Raw genomic sequence first — 18,149 nt, forward strand, 5'->3', positions numbered from 1 at the left:
GGAGTAGCGGCCGGAAGAACCTTGTTGTTCCCATTTGTGCGGACTCGGCGTCGTACAACTGGTTTGCACGGTCGCCGCGCTTTGCGTCTGGTCATTAGGGCCAATCAGAATAGAAGGCACGTGTAGTTGCGGTGCACCGTCTGAGCCTCATGTCGCAAGGGTCCAACGTGCTAGGTCCGCGAATTTCCTGGATGAGATGCCGTTTGCTATTAGTTTTCCCTGAGACACCCGGAAAGCCTAGTCAGTGCAGAATTAACTATAGAGACAGTCACTATTAGTGGAATCAATCTGTTCTCTATTACAGCGAAATACTCTAGTTTTCCTAAACACGTGAAGTGACATTATTTTCATTACCTCCTATTTGAGCTACTTCGAACTGGAGAAGGCCAAAATGACACCATCAATGTGTCTATCGTGACGCAAGCAGCCGCTGTAGGTAAATACAGGGTGGCGCACGAAATGTGTTACCAATTGTTTATTTCACAATTTACGACGCACATTAGATATCCCGTTGGGATCTCTACAGCAGTACCAGCAGAGCTTGGAAAAACAAATGAATTGCGAAATGACGTGTAATTCACCATACTGCAGCTAGGAGACTAGTAAGCAGCAATGGCTAACAATGGAAGACTGGCGACACAGCAACGATCGGCAATTGTGTTACTTTTTCATGAAACGAAAAGCCTTGTTGTGACTCAGAGGGCCGGCCGTGGTGGCCGAGCGGTTCTAGGCACTACAGTCTGGAACCGCGCGACCGCACGGTCGCTGGTTCGAATCCTGCCTCGGGCATGGATGTGTGTGATGTCCTTAGGTTAGCTAGGTTTAAGTAGTTCTAAGTTCTAGGGGACTGATGACCTTAGAAGTTCAGTCCCGTAGTGCTCAGAGCCATTTGAACCATTTTGTGACTCAGAGGCGTTTTCGACAACAGTTTAACACACGATGGGTCCCTTGCAAGAAGACCATCCATAGGTTGTACGATAAATTTGTACAGGAAGGAACAGTATTGGAAGCGAAGCGACCTCGAGCTAAGTCTGTTTGTTCACCGGAGAATATTGAAACGGTACGAGTTGCTGTACAGAGAAGTCCCGGGAAATCGTGTAGAAAGGCAGCAGTGCAACTGAGAATATCCAGACTCTCCGTTCAACGTATTCTTAAAAGTGGCCTCCATATGTACCCGTAAAAGATGACCTGTGCACAGAAGCTCACTGAAGAACACAAGCAGCAGAGACTACTGTTTGCTCCGTAGGCGGAGGTTAGGGAAGAAGCTCTCAACAACGTCTGGTTTTCAGACGAGGCGCATTTTCATTAAGACGGTGTGGTTAACAAACAAAATGTACGCTTTTGGGCCACTGAAAGCCCGCAAGTGCTTTATGAACGACAACATTATGCTCCAAGGATTACAGCGTGGGCACCAATTTCCAGTCACGGACTTATTGGACCCTTTTTCTTTGAAGAAACTGTGAACAGCGTGCGTTATTTGAGCATGCTTCGCAATAGCTTCATTCCACAGCTTCTTGCTACTGCCTTGCCCTTCAACACGCAGCGGTTCATGCAAGATGGTGCAAGGCCACATACTGCAAACACTGTGTTGGAGTTTTTACACGAGCGTTTCGACATGTGGATCATATCACTCAGGTTTCCAGGTCGCTTAAATGACGGACAGAATTGGCCCCCCAACAGTCCAGACATCAATCCGTGTGACTTTTTTCTTTGGGGGTACCTAAAGGAAAAAAATTTCCCGAAACGTCGACGTGATTTAATGGAGCTCAGAAGACTTATTCTTCAAGCTTGCAGTGAAATTACGGAAGACATGTGCCGTAGGTTAACCACTAACTACAGTGTTCATTTGAAGGAAGTTAGGAAACGAAATGGTGGACATATTGAGCATGTGCTGAGTTAGAACAAATCTTCCTGGAGGGCTCTTCATTGTAGTATATGTTCCTTTCAGATTGTATTGACAATAAAGTTTATATTCAAAAACAAAATGGTAACACATTTCGTGCGCCACTCTGTGTGTTAATTGGTAGGAAATTCCATAAGGAATTTCAGAGTAAGACAAAATGTGCAATAGAAACATTGGCAACATTGATTTTTTACATGAAAGTAGGGCATATTTCAAAGGAGTGTTGAATAGAATGAGCTGCGTACGTAACACATGGGGGAAAGAAATAAAGTAAACAGGAGTACCTAAATGCTTTTCGATTATGATGTTTGGCTTGGCTTTCAGCACTATGCGACTTAACTTCTGAGATCACCAGTCGCCTAGAACTTAGAACTAATTAAACATAACTAACCTAAGGACATCACACACATCCATGCCCGAGGCAGGATTCGAACCTGCGACCGTAGCGGTCGCTCGGTTCCAGACTGTAGCGCCTAGAACAGCTCGGCCACACCGGCCCGCGACAACACAAACACCCAGTCCCCGGGCAGAAAAAAAAATCTCCAACCCGGCCGGGAATCGAACCCGGGACCCTGTGATCTAAGGGCAGCGACGCTAGCCACTTTCTTTATCATCACATTTTGTTCTACAGTGTTCGTTTAATTTGTTCGTGGCGGACGCCCGGTGCTACCGGTTCAGGTTGTTCGTTGAACTTTTCACTCAGTTTTTTTATTACAGTGGGTAGCTAACCCTCTGACCGAACACGCTGAGCCGCCGTGCCGGCGCTACTACACCATGAGCTGCGGACTAAATGCTTTTTGTGCGCCTGCAGAAAGACTTCGACTCTTCAGATAAGTACAATGCTGGGTATCGTGATAAGAATGAGATGTCGGCCCATGTGGCCGAGCGGTTCTAGGCGCTTCAGTCTGGAACAGCGCGACCGCTACGGCCGCAGGTGCGAATCCTGCCTCGGGCATGATTGTGTGTGATGTCCTTAGGTTAGTTAGGTTTAAGTAGTTCTAAGTTCTAGGGGACTGATGACCTCAAAAATTAAGTCCCATAGTGCTCAGAGCCATTTGAACCATTTTTTTAAAGAATGGGATAATGTTGGCAAAGCGATGAACAGTCTACAGTAACTACAAAAAATAAGTCGAGTCAGTGTGCGAAAACTTAGGAAAGACGAGTACCAGTTAAGAAAAATGTAAAGCTAGATTATAGAACATGATTACTCTTGTTTAATTCCATATAAAACCAATTGCAAGAAAAACTTCATAACGAGAACAAAGGCAAAAACGCAAACAGATGGCAGTTCTTTGATCTAAAACGAGAACGAATGAAGATTTAGAAGTAATGAACGTACGGACGATATATTTAGCCATAATTCCATAATTCTAGTGAGGCAGTTATGAAGATCTTCAGGGGAATGAGAAAAATCGACGACTTGCTCATCACCAAAACTTGGGAATCCAGTAGAATAAATAAAATATTCTGCTTTAAAGGAAGCAAGGGTACTTAATTTTTCACGTACTGTAAAAATTATATAAGACAACTGAAGCAAGAGAGACTTCAGGAACATTAACGCACAGGCGTATAAAGCTTTTTCAGCTAAAGAGCTGCGCTTTTGGGGGCTTCATTCTTACGCGAGGTTGAAGTAAAAACTCCGGAAAATGTTCGCCTTGAACAAATTAGTGAGACATCTGCCAACGTATCATGTGCTAGAATCATTAGACGGTATGGATGAGGGGAGATGAAGGAGACAGGGGTCTAGGGAGAGAGAGAGGGAAAGAGAAAGAGAGAGAGATAGGTGTTGTAAATAATTCCAGAGAATGTAGTACGTGTGTAGAAATGGAAACTTCAAAATTAGGAGAAGAGTGGGACACTGGTTCAAAAGCAGAACGCCTTAAAAATAAGTTGATTACCAACCACGTTACCACCAGATTGATAGGAATAAGATGTTAGTCTCGTATAGTTACATTCCTTTACAATATACTTCTGAGTTTCAAAAAATATAATGTCAATACCTTACACAGTACAATCGATTACGAATGCCTGATGAAGCATATGCATGCGATACTATGTACGCCGGTTAAAGATTGTCAGTGATTCAGTTGTAAGTTTCCAAATATGCTCTACCTTGCCAAATCATTTCTGCCGGTATCTACACATTCATACAATGCTTATCTTCATTAAGAACGTCCATCTGAAAACATAATATCATCAAATAACATATAAATATATGTAGTCCAACTGTCATTAGCGCAAATATGTTTTTCGGCAGATTAGATGTTTGACTGATTTTAGTACAATATTATGTTTAAAAATGAAATCTGTTACAATTAATTTGGAGAAATTCATATGGTGAGTTTTATAAGCATATGCATCAGTCAAATACCAGTATACGAAGACGAAAATGATGACGATATATTTTGGACTTTAAGCACACGCCTGTTGGACGTGTATGCTTCTGGGGCGGCCAGCTTTCTTCTAAGACTTCAGTCCGATTTAGAGTGTATGGGACGCGTTAGTCGGTAGCGACGCCGATCTACTGTTAAGGATCAATGGTGACATTGATAAATTTCTCCTCCAGCTGAAGGGAGCAAAACATGAAGTTCGCTCTGTTGTTCAAGATATTATTAAACGGAAGGACCGAAAATATATTAAGTGTTCGAAGTTGGTGCCCAAACCAGTTGAGAATGGCCGACACCTGTGTACCATCGACTACTGCATTACCTCGAAGGCAAGTGGCGCACTGCGAACATCATCACATGCTTTAGTTATCTCGCAGACAAGAGCGAGTCTTTAGCCTGGCTTGTCTTTATCTTAACTAGTACAGAGACGAGCACAGAAGAGGATTTATACTGTTTGTATCGCCTGACCTCCAACCAAAACTGATATAGTATGTATAGGGGCTATTCGCAAATATCTACGGGGTTTCAGAAGACAGCTGCCTGAAAACTGCAACACGTACAGAAAATAGCCTCATATCAGTGGTCTCAGTATCTCTTCTTAACTCACATTATTATTACTATTCCTGTGCATGTTTTTATAATATCTTTGGTAAGTGTTGCTCCTGCTCAGATGTACCAGAGGACCATCAGATCCTAATCTTGTCATAATAAATAAGCAACAAGTAAATAAAAATGAAATAAAAAACTTGCATGTCTTCAGGACGGACACCGACTGTGGCGCGGAAAACCTCAAAACGTGTGTGTGATTCACTGAATTCGCTAGTCGGACTTGGTAGTCTAATAATAAATCACTGATCTAAAGAACGAATGGTCGACGGGTCGAATCCCGGTTGGACGAGGTAAATCTTTATTTGTCTTTACTCTTTCCTTCACCTCTCAACGACGTGGAAAGCTGCCAGGAATGACACGTGGTATGGATTCCATGTGTAACTTTAGGTCTCCTTTCCCCATTTATTGAGGTTGCTGATATGAACTGCTGGAAATAGCACAACAGCATCCCAGTTTTGAAACTCTGCTCATTGGGTTGCCTACTTGCAGGCGCGAACTAATTTGGTGGAACAATACGAAGTGGATCATTTGTCCACATGTCCGCCCCCGGTAGCTTAATGGTCAGCGTGTCGGATTGGGAATCCTCTGGGCCCAGGTTCGATTCCCGGCTGGGTCGGGGAATTTTCTCCTCCCAGGAACTGGGTGTTGTGCTGTCCTCATCATCACCCTTTCAACCTCATCGACTTCAGGTCGCCGAAGTGACGAAAATTGAAAGACCTGCACCCGGCGAACGGCCTGGCCGACGGGGGGCCCTAGACATACGATTAAATAAATAAATAAATTTGTCCACATGCTGCGACACGACTGCCACTAGTGCAGCTATGACATGACGAATGATATGAATCTATAGATGCTCTACCCACTGACATTGTCATTTTTCTGCATGTCATGCAGTTTTTACGCAGTTCTATAATCCCAGAGATACTTATGAATGATGCTATATATTTGAGACAGAATTTCTGGCCAATATATAAATGTGTTGTACAGTCGATAGACACTACCAAGGGTTCGGAACTAAATGTTCCTTCCTAGAGATGGAGAAAGGGATAGGTTGGGAAAGGTTAAAAAGGAAGCCCCCGGGATGAAAGGGACCCACTTGCACTGACGATGGGGTCAGACAAAGATGAAGGCGGAAGAGTGAGAGAGGGTAAGTCAGAGATGGTACATTTGTAGGAACTATGACAACTTCAGAGGTGATTAAAACAAACTGAAATAAAGATGCATTAAGGGAAGAATCATTAATAGTATATACAGGGTGGCCCAAAGAACGCCGACAAACCTTAAGGACAGGTTCAATATACAGAAATAAGTAAAAAATGTTTAGTAAACGTAGTCTCTAAAATGCATACCTTAAGAGGTATGAGCCCTTGTTCATATTCGATACTATGAAAGACATCTCTGCAGCAACGTCTTTGGTTTCCATATTTTTGGAGAAGAAAGCGTTGACCAAAATAAGAAAAAAGAAGAAAAAAGAAACTAGTAAATACGGTGTCTAAAATGCGAGCTTTAAGAGCTATTAGCACTTTTTCATCTTCACTAGCGTGAAAATGCCTCTTATACTTAAAAAGTGCTCCTATCTCTTAAGGTATGCATTTTAGACCCTATGTTAGACATTTTTTTCTTGGTTTGGTCCATACTACCTCCTCCTAAAATATGGAAAGCAAAGAGGTTACGATAGAAGAGATGTGTTTTGTAGTATCGAAGATGAACAGGTGCTTATATCTTTTAAGGTATGCGCTTTACTGTCCTTGTTTACCAGACTTTTTTTCCTGCTGTGCTGTAAGCAACTCGTCCCTAAGTTCGTTAGTGTTTTTTTGGGACACCCTGCATACTCGTATATGGTATCTACACTAAGAGTCGTCAGGTGCATTTGCGTTGATGTTTCGGCAGATAATTGCAATTACTTTTTTGCAACGTGTAGCTGGAGTCAGCTGAAAGAAATCCTGTTCATCATGTTTTTCATACGACACCCAGCGTCAACGGAAAGCCTCGGTTTGTTTCCCGTTTCAAGCGAAGTGATTTTTAAAGTGGAATTTTACGTGCCCGTTCGACAGAGCTTTCCCTGATTAGCCTAGTGTGATATTCCTTTTACCGACACGTATTAACAGGGACAGTAAAACACGAAGAATAATCCGAACTCAAGTAGCGACAGCACTGCCGTGACTCGCAATGACTGCTACCACCTTGCAGAAGCGCTGATCAGTCGCTGCTGGTGTACTGATTATGTCTTCTCCTTAACTGTTCCTGTTAATACATATCGATGAAACGAATAACGCACTAGACTAATTTGGGACCATTCTCTCGAATGGGGACGTAAAAATCCACTATAAAAATCATGTAGTTTGTAATGATGAATAAACCGACGCTTTCTGTCGATGCAAGGTGTCGAATGAAAGACGTTATTAGCAGCATTTCTTGGGGTTGACTCCAGCTACATGTTGCAAAAAAGAAATTGCAACTATCTGCCGAAACAACAGAGAAAATGCGCCTGACGACCCATAGGACAGACTCATTGTACCCACTGGGTGAATCATCTACAAATACAAACGTTGCAGAAATGGAAATAATACTGATGTGCAGTTTTCACAGAATGAATTGGTAGCCAGGGGCCTGCCTTGTGAGCCGATAAAGAGATTATAATGATCTTAGAAGTGTATTTTTTGTACAAGCATACACTTTTTTTAAATGCAAACAATGCCCAGTAACATTAACCATCTAAACGTAGGGTAAATTAGAATGTCAGTGGTATTTATTGCAAGATTTTAGCGCGAGTCGTTTCCGAGATATCGTATTTTGACAAGTTCCCACACCGCCACTTCGTTGTGCCATTCAACCTGCGTAGTTGCTAGGTGCAATGTTGTTGTGCTTGATTACAGCGCACTCATGTGTTCCTTGAGTGCACTGCGGCTTGCTAGTCGGTTAGTGTGTGGCAGTTCAAGCAGTAGGTCTTCAACGTACGACGGGATTTACCGTTGCAGAAAAAGCTGACTCCCTCATGGTGTGTGGAAAGTGTAGAAAGAATGCAGTTCGTCCTTGTACGATGTATGCGGAAAAATATCCCAATAAACGTCAACCATCTCAGCAATTATTTATCAGCCTTTTCAACCAGTTACGTGAAAGTGATAGTGTAACACTAAAACAGCGTAACGGAAGGAAACAAGAGCCGACGAAATTCATGTTTATCCAAACGTTAGCTCCCACGCAATCTCACGAGGAAGTGGTATGAGTCAGCCAAGTGTCCTAGGCATTCTCCATCGACATAGGTTCCATCCCTAGCACATCTCTCACCATCAACAGCTGCATGGAAACGATTGTGAGAATCATGTCAACTTCTGTACTTGTGTATTGAGACAGGATACTCCAGACGTATAATATATTTAGTGATGAAGCTACATTTACCAATTACCACTGTTCGTCTATTGACACTCCCAGTTGGCTTCGTCAAGTGGAACGTCAGCGTCCATGGCGTGTAAACGTGTGGTGTAGGTTAGTGAATCGTCAGCTCATAGGCCCGTTTTTCAAAGCCGGAACACTGAACGCGCACAAGTATCTTAACCTCCTGACGGATCATCTTCCACGGATACTAAAAGACGTTCTTCTGCAGGCTAGGAGAAATCTGTAGTACCAACATGAGGGCTGTCCAGCTATAGTGCACAGTGCACTAATAACTACAGCATATCTTCACGAATTGTTTCCAAATCGTTGAATTGAACGCAAGGGATCTGTATCTTGGCCGGCCGTTCCCTGGATTTGACGCCTGTAGAATTTTTTCTATGCGGAAAGCTGGAAGACGCTGTCCACAAGGACATACCAACAACACCAAGTGATGTACAACTATCTATTACTGCAGCCAGCTCGGACATACGCACTGAAATGCTAGCACGTGTACAGTAGCCGTTGCATACCAGGTGATTGCCGCTGTCAGTGGTCATTCGAACACAACCTGTGATGGTCAATTATCGCGTTATTGACCAAAATCTACATGACTAGTGTACGCACTTGTATTGATCTTTAGCGTATAGTACAACAAGTATTGTACAAGAGTCGGTGTGAAAGCTTTTCAAAATATGGTATTTTATAAACGACTCGCACTAGACTCCTCAGCAAATCTTGTTCTAATACTTCGTTATTAATAAGAAATTTTGGTATATTTAGTGAAAAACTACACTCTTATGTGACCCCTTTGTTTTTCAATATTGGCTGTGTTAATTCAACATTTAAATCTAGGATAATGGACGTACAACAGAACATCTGTAAACTGTCATGGATAACCTTTTTTCGTTATTCTCATGTGTATTTACCCTGCTGTATTTTTTCGTGAGGGACAACTTTATATCATTTTTATTTTTTCTTATCCTTTATTTTCTCTTGTTTTTCACAATTGATCATTTATACACTATGTGACCAAAAGTATCCGGACAACCCCAAAAACATACGTTTATCATATTGGGTGCATTGTGCTGCCGCCTACTGCCAGGTACTCCATATCAGCGACCTCAGTAGTCATTAGACACCGTGAGAGAGCAGAATGGGGAGCTCTGTGGAACTCACGGACTTCGAACGTGGCCAGATGATTCGATGTCACTTGTGTCATACGTCTGTAGGCGAGATTTCCATACTCCTAATCATCCCTAGGTCCACTGTTTCCGATGTGATAGTGAAGTAGAAACGTACAGCACAAAAGCGTACAGGTCGACCTCGTCTGTTGACTAATAGAAACCGCCGACAGTTGAAGAGGGTCGTACTGTGTAATAATCAGACATCTAACCAGACCATCACAAAGGAATTCCAAACTGCATCAGGACCCACTGCAAGTACTATGACAGTTAAGCGGCAGGTGAGAAAACTTCGATTTAATAGTCGAGCGGCTGTTCATAAGTCACACATCACGCCTGTAAATGCCAAACGACGCCTTGCTTGGTGTAAGGAGACTAAACATTGGACGATTGAAGAGTGGAAAAACGTTGTGTGAAGTGACGAATCACGGTACACAATATGGCGATCAAAATGGTTCAAATGGCTCTGAGCACTATGGGCCTTAACTTCTGAGGTCATCAGTCCCCTAGAACTTAGAACTACTTAAACCTAACTAACCTAAGGACATCACTCACATCCATGCCCGAGGCAGGATTCGAACCTGCGACCGTAGCGGTCGCGCGATTCCAGACTGTAGCACCTGGAAGCGCTCGGCCAACCCGGCCGGCCAATGTGACGTTCCAATGGCAGGGTGTGGGTAGGGCGAATGCCCGGTGAACGTCATTTGCCAGTGTGTGTAGCGCCAACAGTACTATTCGGAGGCAGTGGTGTTATAATGATGTGGTCGTGTTTTTCATAGAGGGGGCTTGCATCCCTTGTTGATTTGCGTGGCACTATCACAGCCCAGGCCTACACTGATGTTTTAAGCACCTTCTTGCTTCCCACTGTTGAAGAGTAATTTGGGGATGGCTATTGCATCTTTTAACACGATCGAGCGCCTGTTCGTAATGCACGGCCTGTGGCGGAGTGGTTTCACGACAATAACATCACTGTAATGGACTGGCCTGCACAGAGTCCTGACCGAAATCCTATAGGATGTTATGGAACTCCGACTTCGTGCCAGGCCTTACCGACCGACATCGATACCTCACCTCAGTGGAGCACTTCGTAAGGAATGGCTGTTATTCCCCAAGAAACCTTCCAGTACCTGACTGAACGTGTACCCGAGAGAATGCAAGCTGTCACCAAGGCTATGGGTGCTTTAACACCATATTGAATTCCAGCAATTACCGATAGAGAGCGCCACGAACTTGTAAGTCATTTTCAGCCAGGTGTCCGGATACCTTTGATCACATAGTGTATCAAACTACATTTCAGTAATTTTGTATCGTTTTTATAGTAAGAATTTTCTGTACGTAGCCGGCCGGAGTGGCCGTGCGGTTGTAGGCGCTACAGTCTGGAGCCGAGCGACCGCTACGGTCGCAGGTTCGAATTCTGCCTCGGACATGGATGTGTGTGATGTCCTTAGGTTAGTTAGGTTTAATTAGTTCTAAGTTCAAGGCGACTGATGACCTCAGAAGTTAAGTCGCATAGTGCTCAGAGCAATTTGAACCATTTTTTTCTGTACGTTCCTTTTTATACTTAATAGGCTACAATACAATAAAGTTTGTTAGTAGTGTTATAGGAGGTACAGTTGGGGTGACACATTACTGATTATTTCATTACAATTTCATTGGGTTTATCATTATTTAGGGTACAGCGTTCAGGAGCTGTGCCACATCCGTCTGTTTTCTAGTAGATGTCTTCCACACTGTGCTCTTAGTCTGACTACTTTTGTTCTCTGTCTCATAAGTTTATCTGTTCTCCTTTGGGTGCAGTGGTGGTGGTGATGTTGGACTGGCAGTTTGAGTATACAGCGACGGATGCGCCGTTCAGTCCTAAACAATAATTCATAACTGCGAAGGGTGCATTTACCCGAGAAAAAGTTCCCGTGATCGATTCTCGGTGTAGTACATAGTTCTAATCTGCGAGGAAATTTCAAATCAGCGCGCAGTTTACTGCAGAGTGGAGGATCCATTCTGGAGATAATTCGCGTAAGTATTAATAGATTGGAGAATTACAAGGGTTCCATTACAGTGTAAATGTGTATTTGTGTATTTGTGTGAGGGTGGGGGGAAAGAGAGTGAGTGAGAGAGAGAAAGAGAAAGAGAGGGAGAGAGAGAGAGAGAGAGGATCTGATAGGTAGATGCGTAAGAGAGACAGATAGAGAGAGAAGGGAGGGAAATATGACCACTGCAGATTCTGCAATATCTGCTGCTGCTTCTGCATTCGTGTACACAACCGTCGTGCTCTTTCTCGTTTGCAGATCATCGGGCACATATCAGTGGCGCACATCAACCCGTCGGTGACGCTGTGCGCCGTGCTGCGTGGTGACATCAACGTGGCGGCGGCATTCCTCTACTTCGTGGCGCAGAACATCGGCGCCATCCTCGGCTTCGGCCTGCTACTGGTACGTGGTATCCCCCTCCACTCTGTCATCATCCTTTATAAGTACAGAGAGTTAGCATGCAATCTGCAGGCGGGCACCTATCACCTGGAAATCAGTCTCGTGACTCGCATAGGGTTTTCAGTTTTATGTATAAATTATTCATCTAGAGCAAATCTTTTCATCCATCGTAATATGTGGAGACCCTGATCGATCAGTTTTCTGGAGAAACTGAGACTTGCCTGACATATGAAATTTGTGGAAGCTCCACCACGCAGAATGGACGTATAGAATCTTTTTCCTAAGCGAAACTCTTCGAAGAGATGTGGAAGTTGTTTTGCAAGTCAACGAAACTGATTTCTCTGACAAGGAGGTGGCACGACCGTGGGGTCGGGGATTTGTCCGAAATTTTGTGTGGTGAAAGATGACCTCTAACACCTCACGTGTTTAAAGTATTATGACGCACTACTCGGAAAATCCCGGGAAAAATCGATCCAAAGTTTCTTAGGTGCCATAGGAGTATAAAATGTTAGTGAATAGCCGAGCTGACGTCTGTCCTACATGTTTAGGGCTCGAACTATTACGCCAGAGGTCTCGGGTTCGATTCCTCCTCTGGCACTTTTTTCTTCTGTTTAATTTTCTTTTGTTATTCCACCAATTATTCAGAAAGTTTCCCAAACCTACATTATCTTTAACAAATTAGTTACATTATTGAATAAAAATTATTTTCTTAATGTCCAACAACACAATTCATGGCGGTGGGTTTTCCATTTTTCATTGTAAAGTATATGAGGAAAAAACATTGAGTTTTTAATCAGAATAACAAAGTCGATTGGGAATCATTCAATTTTTATACATATAATAATTATAAACAAAAACCGCAGTGGTAATTATCGTAAAAACAAAGCAATAATTTTTGCGACATCTTGCACAACATATAAAAACGGATATTTTACAATCACAGGGCGTTTGAATAAATCTGTACAAAAACATGCCCCATTAACATTTACGAAAATGTTTTGAGTTTCTGGTAATTTTGAGGCAAACCAGGAATATTGAATCATGTCTCGGAATATTGGTGACGATAATTGATGATGAATTATAGAATGAATTTTTATACAATCTTCCCGGAAATTAATTTCACGATTCTCCTGTAACAATGCGCTGCAATTTTGCAAGCAACAGAAGAAAAAAAGTGGGGCAGGAGGAATCGAATCCGAGACCTCTTGCGTAAGGGTCCGAGCGCTAACTATGTAGGTCAAACGGCGACTCGAAATGGATTAACATTTTATACTCATACGGCACCTACGAAACTTTGGATCGATTTTTCACGGGATTTTCCGGGTAGTGCGTCCTAATACTTTAACCACGTGAGGTGTTAGGGGTTGTCTTTCACCACACAAAATTTCGGACAAATCCCCGACCCCACGGTCGTGCCGTCTCCTTGTGAGACGGTTAACTTGCTGCTTGTCACCTAACAGAAAGAGTTCAGAGCCAAAATTAGACGGATCTCAGAGAATGTGGCATATCTCTTTGGTTTAAAATGACCGTAGCCAGAACCATTTCTCAAACAGGATACTGTTGCACAGTTGTGATTCCGTTGTATATTGGAGGACTCATTTGGTGGTAGTTGAGGGGAGAATGAATTCTCACCAATACGCGGCAAAAATGCTAAACTCGTCACTGAGATACTCCGATGAACAACACCAGACTCCACATTCCAGTTCACACCACGGCTTGAGAAATGTCCGGATCCTTGATTGGCGTTCCCTGTCCTCTGACTTGTAGCCCGTAGATCACATCTGGGACGTCACGGGAAGGCGTATTCCTTCATAACAGCGTCCAGCCAGTATTGAGAGCTGACATAGTATGTATTTCCGCTGAGGCAATAAATTTCTCAAGATGACATTCAAAGATTCTTTGTTTGCATTACACAACGATTACGAAACTTTATTCATGTGTCTGGGGATTACACCATATACTGATTGATGTTCTTGCCGGACATCCGTTCTGAATGGTATATAATTTTAATCGTTCCTCACCCATTTTGCGACTAACATCTCCACAAAGTTTGGTGAATATCGTACTTTTGGTGTAATACTTTCTCTTTGCGTCACTGTGTTTTATCATACCGTTCAACAGTACGAGAAACTTTTTCTTTTTTAGAGTTCAGTGCCTCAGTCTGTAAAGACGTAATCCTAACAGGATCGCTTTGTAGCCCGTCTCTCTGTCCGACTGTTTTCTCAGGCAGCGATAGACGTATTAAATTCAAATTTATGTGACATATTAGGGTCTTTGGTTTCTTGGTAGTATAAAAATTTCAAGCTTCTAAGTGAATGCAGTCAAAAGATACGGTTATTTATGTGCCATATTCTGATACCGGCAAACTTACTCATCAAAACCTATAGGGTAGTTCCCTTTGACCTAGAATCATAAAATACGGCAAGGAGCAAGTAAAGTAAAAAATCTGAAACTTCGTGAATTTTAATTATATGACATAAAAAATCTATTTGGCGTTCGAACATACATTGCATTCATCATCCGTGAAAAGCGTAATAGACGAACGTTACGGCATGTACACTACTGGCCATTAAAATTGCTACGCCACGAAGATGACGTGGATACAGAAAGTGTTCGACTGCTGCCCTGGCCAGCACATTCTCCAGATCTCTAACCAACTTGAAACGTCTGTTCAATGGTGACCGAGCCTCTGGCTCGTCACAACACGTCTTGATGAACTGTGTTATCGTGTTGAAGCTGCACGGGCAGCTGTACCTGTACACTCCATCCAAGCTCTGTTTGACGCAATGCCCAGGCGTATCAAGGCCGTTATTACGGCCAGAGCTGGTTGTTCTGGGTATAGATTTCTCAGGATCTATGCACCCAAATTGCGTGAAAATGTAATCACCAGTCAGTTCTAGTATAATATATTTGTCCAATGAATACACGTTTATCATCTACATTTCTTCTTGGTGTAGCAATTTTAATGGCCAGTAGTGTAAATATAAAATATTAATAGTAGTCATGTTTTAGTAAGTGAATAAAATATGTTCAACTAAATCTTGTCTCCGTACACATATAAACTCTTTTTGTACGTCCGGGCTACTCTGAGAAGCTACTATATACATTCTGATACGGATTAGGACACCCGGAGACCAATAGGCTGCCAGCGTCGATATCGACAACAGGCAAAAATCGTTGAGATTCTCGATTCCCAGGGTAGATGGACTGTGTACATACGCAACTAAGTTTGTACGGAATCATCAGTGTGCGAGTACTACTCGCACTTGGCCAGTCTTTTCTCTTTCTTTTGTACAACTAATCGCACGTACCTTCGTTGTCCGGTGCCTAAAGAGCTACGTTTCGGCAGTCGGTGACGCCATCCTCGGCGGTGTGTGAGTGCACGACGGTGCCGGCGAAGTCGCTGTCGGCGCTGCAGTCGGTGCTGGTGGAGGCCGGCATGACGGCGGTACTCATCTTGTTGTGCCACGGCGTCTGGGACGCGCGCAACACCCGCAACACCGACTCCACGCCCCTTAAGTTCGGCTTCCTCGTCGCCGCCGTCTCCATGGTAGCGGTAAGTAAAAGTACTACCGTGGGGCTTACTGACCACTTTGCCTAACGAATTTGACAGCTCGGCATCGGACGCTTCTGCGATTACGAATACTTCTGTTTCCATCCCTACAGAATCAGTATTGACAGGAAGTACTGGGAAATTTCGTACTGTTATAAAGAAGCGTCAGGATATAGGTGTCGGAAGTATCGAATGGTGTGGCGGAAGATAATATCCTTTCACTAGTGGTACTTGTTTAATGAAAATAAAAACATATTTAATGTCAATGTAGTATTCAGGAAGCCCAAGAGCAATAGCAAAAGCTATATATTACGTGCAATTATAACGAATATATCAGATTTTAGTAATATTCCTTTCTTGTTCTTTCAAAAAGCTAAGCCTTCTCTCTGCTGCCGTGGATTCCTGTCTTCAGCAGTCCTCTGTGTGTGAAGAACATCCCGTCTGACTAACTACTTTTTTTTTTAAACGAGATTACCTCATCCCCTCGTTTTCTTCCTTACGATCTCGCCTTCGAAATTGTTTTGTTAAAGGATATCGTGTCTAATTTAGTGCTTCTTTGCGTTTGCCTATAACTTTTAGTAGCCTTTTATTCTCTCCTATTTCTTCTACAACCATCTCATTCTTGTTTTTGTTGGTCTAGATAGTTCTTATTATTCTCCTCAAAAACCACATTTCCGCAAATTGAAAGAGAGCTTTCTCCTGCTTTGCGAACGTCAACGTTTCACGTCTATACGTCAAGACGCTTCATACAAAGGTCCTTATAAATCTTTTCTTAGTGCAGAAGCTGATGTGCTTGTTGAGCTGAAGGTTCTTCTTATCCTGGAAGGCAATCTAGACCAGAGCTCTTCATTCCATGATTTTGTTGACACATGTTTTATTTTCCTTCACATTACTACCGAATGGTTCAAATGGCTCTGAGCACTATGGGACTTAACATCTGAGGTCATCAGTCCCCTAGAACTTAGAACTATTTAAACCTAACTAACATCCATGCCCGAGGCAAGATTCGAACATGCGACCGTAGCTGTCACGCGGTTCCAGACTGAAGCGCCTAGAACCGCTCGGCCACTCCGGCCGGCATTACTACCGACTTGCTCACTGCCTATTCTCATGTCAGTATTACCATAATCTTCTTTCTTATATATAAGTCCATCCTGTGCAATGAAAGTAGAATTCTTACGTAATCTACGGCTTTCTATGATAGCCTGTGCCTTGCACTGTTTATCATTCCACATTCAGAGCCTGTTAACTCGTGCTACCATGTTCACTACACTACCTGTAACAGCTGCCTGTAACAGGTCGCATCTAGCGGCAACTTCCGGGCATCACACAAGGCACAGCATAAAACGGGACAATCCTTCCCGTCACATTTGGCCATTTACTGTACTGAGTTACAAAGTTGTTCAAGTTGGCAACCTCACTCCTTTCTGAAACATTTTTCCCAAATATGCTGTGATAGTCGCTCTGCAGACTAATTCGCTTTGTGTTATACACACAGGAAATATAATAATACTTTTTAATCAGATGGTGACAACGACTTCTCAGTTACATTGGTACAAAGTTTGAAGCTTCGCCGAACACAAGTGTGAGGTCGCAGGGCGCCACGCTTTTGCCTCTTTATACAGGAAGGTCTTAGACACCTTTGAGCCAAATTTAGAAACATATACGTCACAATGGGAAATAATTACGAGGCTTCGAAAAAATGATCCTTTAATTGTGTTGTGCAGCACATTTTTGCCTGTAATTATCGTTTGAGTGTTTGTATGGAATTAATATCGAGATCAGTATTTTTGTTTATGTTTTAAATGACTGTCCTTTACTACTTAAGTGATTATCTGATTTTTTAAAGTTGTTTACTGTAGCCATGACAAATGTTTATTCTTCGCCTTATATCATAAATAAGTTCTTTTCTTTTAAGGTAAAGCTCAATCTTGTGTTTCCTGTTTTGATCTTCAATCGAAAGGCTTGTCTGATGCAGTTCCTCACGATAGTCTACAGGGGATAGGCAAAATAATATGAAAACACGTGTACTTACTTGGGAATAGACTGATGACCATAGATGTTAAGTCCCATAGTACTCATTTTACTTGGGAATGGTTTATTAATAAAGGGCTCGACCCCCATTTGCCCGTAATATAGCTCCAGTTATTTTTGGAATACTGGCATGTAATGATTGTATAGTCTCCAGTGGAATGTTATGCCACTCTTCGATAAGAACATCTTCTAACTCCTGCCGTCACGAGGGAGGCGGACATCTGCTCCGGAGTCTGAGCTCCAATACCGCCCACAAGGGTACCATAATGTTCAAGTCCGGGGACTGTGCTGGCCAGGGCTCCTCATACCACGACTGTATTGTCCTTGCTGTGTGAATGGGTGCATTATCGTCCTGAAATATGGCATCATTCTTGGGAAACATCTGAATCATGGGGTACACCTGATCACCTAAAATGTTCATACACTCCTGGAAATTGAAATAAGAACACCGTGAATTCATTGTCCCAGGAAGGGGAAACTTTATTGACACATTCCTGGGGTCAGATACATCACATGATCACACTGACAGAACCACAGGCACATAGACACAGGCAACAGAGCATGCACAATGTCGGCACTAGTACAGTGTATATCCACCTTTCGCAGCAATGCAGGCTGCTATTCTCCCATGGAGACGATCGTAGAGATGCTGGATGTAATCCTGTGGAACGGCTTGCCATG

The 18,149-nt window shown here is 42.9% G+C and overlaps 1 protein-coding gene across 2 annotated transcripts in view; it reads left to right on the forward strand.

Annotated features, from left to right (window-relative positions):
- LOC124544669 (aquaporin AQPAn.G-like) overlaps positions 1-18,149 on the forward strand; it is a 197,466-nt gene that overhangs the window by 163,270 nt on the left and 16,047 nt on the right. For both annotated transcript variants that reach the window (XM_047123288.1, XM_047123289.1), the window contains exons 4-5: positions 11,741-11,884; positions 15,231-15,437. In XM_047123288.1, the coding sequence (XP_046979244.1) occupies positions 11,741-11,884; positions 15,231-15,437 (351 nt within the window). The remainder of the gene's footprint in view (positions 1-11,740; positions 11,885-15,230; positions 15,438-18,149) is intronic.

Source organism: Schistocerca americana, chromosome 8 (assembly GCF_021461395.2).
Source record: "Schistocerca americana isolate TAMUIC-IGC-003095 chromosome 8, iqSchAmer2.1, whole genome shotgun sequence".
Classification (NCBI taxonomy): domain Eukaryota; kingdom Metazoa; phylum Arthropoda; class Insecta; order Orthoptera; family Acrididae; genus Schistocerca; species Schistocerca americana.